The sequence below is a fragment of the Eriocheir sinensis genome, chromosome 24 (genome assembly GCF_024679095.1).
Source record: "Eriocheir sinensis breed Jianghai 21 chromosome 24, ASM2467909v1, whole genome shotgun sequence".
In the NCBI taxonomy this organism is placed as follows: Eukaryota; Metazoa; Arthropoda; class Malacostraca; order Decapoda; family Varunidae; genus Eriocheir; species Eriocheir sinensis.
In genome coordinates, this window is record NC_066532.1 from 13,086,731 (window position 1) to 13,089,230 (window position 2,500).

A 2,500-nucleotide genomic window follows, 5' to 3' on the forward strand; every position below is an offset into this window, starting at 1 on the left:
TTAAGGGGTTCTAATTTTTTCATAAACATTGCTTTTCTTGAGGGTTTAAATTTCTTGCTTATCTGAACCTATTGTAGTCTTAAGGGGTTCTAATTTTTTCATAAACATTGCTTTTCTTGAGGGTTTAAATTTCTTGCTTATCTGAACCTATTGTAGTCTTAAGGCATTTCAACTTTTTCACAGACATTTCTTCTCTTGCATCTCTCCTCAGTCAAACACATCATAGTCTTCAATAAGGGTCACTACATTATATTGACTTTTCCACAAGCACACATAAACGGCTTTCTCACAGATCAAACACGACAGTTGTACAATTTTCTTATGAGTTTCTTCCCATCCGCAACCTTTCTTCTGATCGGGCAACACTAGAGTCTTCCAGGTATGTTGAGGCCGGTCTGGTGTAGGCTTCCGCGGGTCCTTTCCTTCCCTCTGCTTTGCCACACAGTCCCAACACCTGTCTCTTCCTCTCATATGTAAGGTATAGGTAACATATGAGAGGAAAAAATAGGTGTTGGGACTGTGTGGCAGAGCAGAGGGGAGAAATGGACCTGGGGAGCCTACGCCAAAACGGACTCGACAATTTGGTTTCACTATATAGTCCACTACAGGTGCGGAAAGTCTAATGCACAGGCTGGCAAAGGCTTCAGAATTATTGTCCTTGGAAAGTTCACGTTTTCTTGCATATCGTCGGGAGTTATTACTGTCTATGCACACACACTCACATCCCTGATAATCGTAATGCATTATTGAGCGCAGCAAAAGTCTCGTTAGTCAGAATAGCATAAGGTCCTTTCAGAATTCCAACCATTAACTTCCTCTTACGTATCTTTTTTTGATTTTTACAAACTCCAAAATTCAGACAGTTGTATTTTTTCTTTTTGGCCTGTATATTTTTGCCTTCACAGATTTGGGTTATAAGGATCTTCGGACTGGGAGGCTTCGGAGTAACGGACTTTTGCCGCAATATTAATAACTTAAGAGAGGTTATTCGTGAGATAATCAGTTTCCTTGTGAGGTAATTGTACTCGCGGAATAGAGACGGAGAAGGAGAGCGGTAACACTCGTCTACTCTGGGGTGTGCGCCTGTACAGGGATATATGTACACAGAGGCGGGGGAGTGGAATTAATCACCTATCATTAACTCGTTCATGGAGATTTTAACCTCAAAACATCAGTCAGAGTGAGGGCATGCGGTCCCTTCATCCCACACTTGTTTGTCGGCAGCAGGCAACCCGCACAGCCAGCACCAAGGCGGGGCGTGGACTGTACTGGCCGTGGACTCGAGTCACGTCATGAGCAAACAGTTTTTAGAGCTTAACGCGGAGGGAAAACAGACCCGGTGAGGGGGGCACGCACACACACACATACACACACACACACGTCGTTGTTACCCGTTATATTGAGACGACGACCCAAAGGTGACGGTCCGACGGCCTAGTGGACTGTGGCGACGGGTGGCGGTGGAGTGTGTTCCAGTGGCTGGGTTTTCCGTGTGGCGGAGTGTTTGCCGTGAGTCCACTTGACGTGCAGCTGAAGGCGAGCGCGCGAGGCAAAGACGGGGCGACGAGGGCACCGGTGGCACTGGCGACTCACGAAGCCAGGCCTGTTGAGCACGGCCCTGCGCCGCGCCCGCACCAAGCTGTTCTTACGCGCGGCGCCGCCCGACGACGCGCCGTCCTCGCCGTCCTCCGCCACCGTGATCACCTTCTTGGGGCACCGCTGCTTCCTGGACCGCTTGCAGAACCTCTCGCTGTCTGTGTCCTGAGTGTCCGACCCCGGCGAAGGCGAGTCCCGCTGGTGCATGGCCAGGGTCGTCAGGACACTGAGGGCGGTGTCCAGCGGCTCTCCCGGCTGACCGTCATTGGCGGTTCGCTTACGGTTGAGTCCGGTCACGATGGCGTCGAGCGGACTCTCGAGGGACGTGGGTCTGACGTGGACCTTCTTCCAGAGCTGAGGTCCGTAGACGGCGGTGAAGACGTGGACGCAGGCGGCGCAGACCTCGCTGTGGTGCGTCAGCCAGTGGTCCCGTGACAGCTCGTCATGCGTCAGCTGGTAGCCGCAATGGGGGCAGCTGGACCCCCCCGACCCCCCGTGCGAGTCACGAATGTGCTCCGCCAGGGAACTCCCGCACCCGACGATGACCCCGCAGCCGTCCACGGGGCACACCAGGGGGGAGGAGGCCTGGCTGGGGGAGAGGCTGGCCTCGCTGCGCATGGACAGGTCGTGCGCCACGTCCTGCATGGGGGGGACGGGCGAGGTGGCGGCGCTTGAGGTAGTGAGGCTGGGGTGGCAGAGGTGCTGGTGCGTCTCCAGGGCCGGCCGCGTGTCGAAGGTCAGCACGCAGGAGGAGCAGATGTAGCGGCGGGAGTACGGGTTGTTGTGGCTGTGAGGGCGGAGGGAAGGGGTTAGGGACCGCACTAAATTAAGACACTTAGAAAACAGTTTAGGCGGTGACCTTTAGGCACTTAAAACTCCTACACCAGCTTAGTTAACGATCTAT

The 2,500-nt window shown here is 53.5% G+C and overlaps 1 protein-coding gene across 5 annotated transcripts in view; it reads right to left on the reverse strand.

The window, feature by feature from the left end:
* The window catches only part of LOC127002863 (zinc finger protein 628-like), a 21,138-nt gene that overhangs the window by 5,347 nt on the left and 13,291 nt on the right, over positions 1-2,500 (reverse strand). For 2 of the 5 annotated variants that reach the window (XR_007756584.1, XR_007756585.1), the window contains exon 3: positions 148-2,383. Coding sequence is in view for 1 of the 5 variants with exons in the window: in XM_050869099.1 (XP_050725056.1) it covers positions 1,435-2,383 (949 nt within the window). In the remaining 4 variants the exon portion in view is untranslated. Of the gene's footprint in view, positions 2,384-2,500 lie in introns of all 5 variants that reach the window. The other 3 variants (XR_007756583.1, XR_007756582.1, XM_050869099.1) reach the window with 2 other exon arrangements.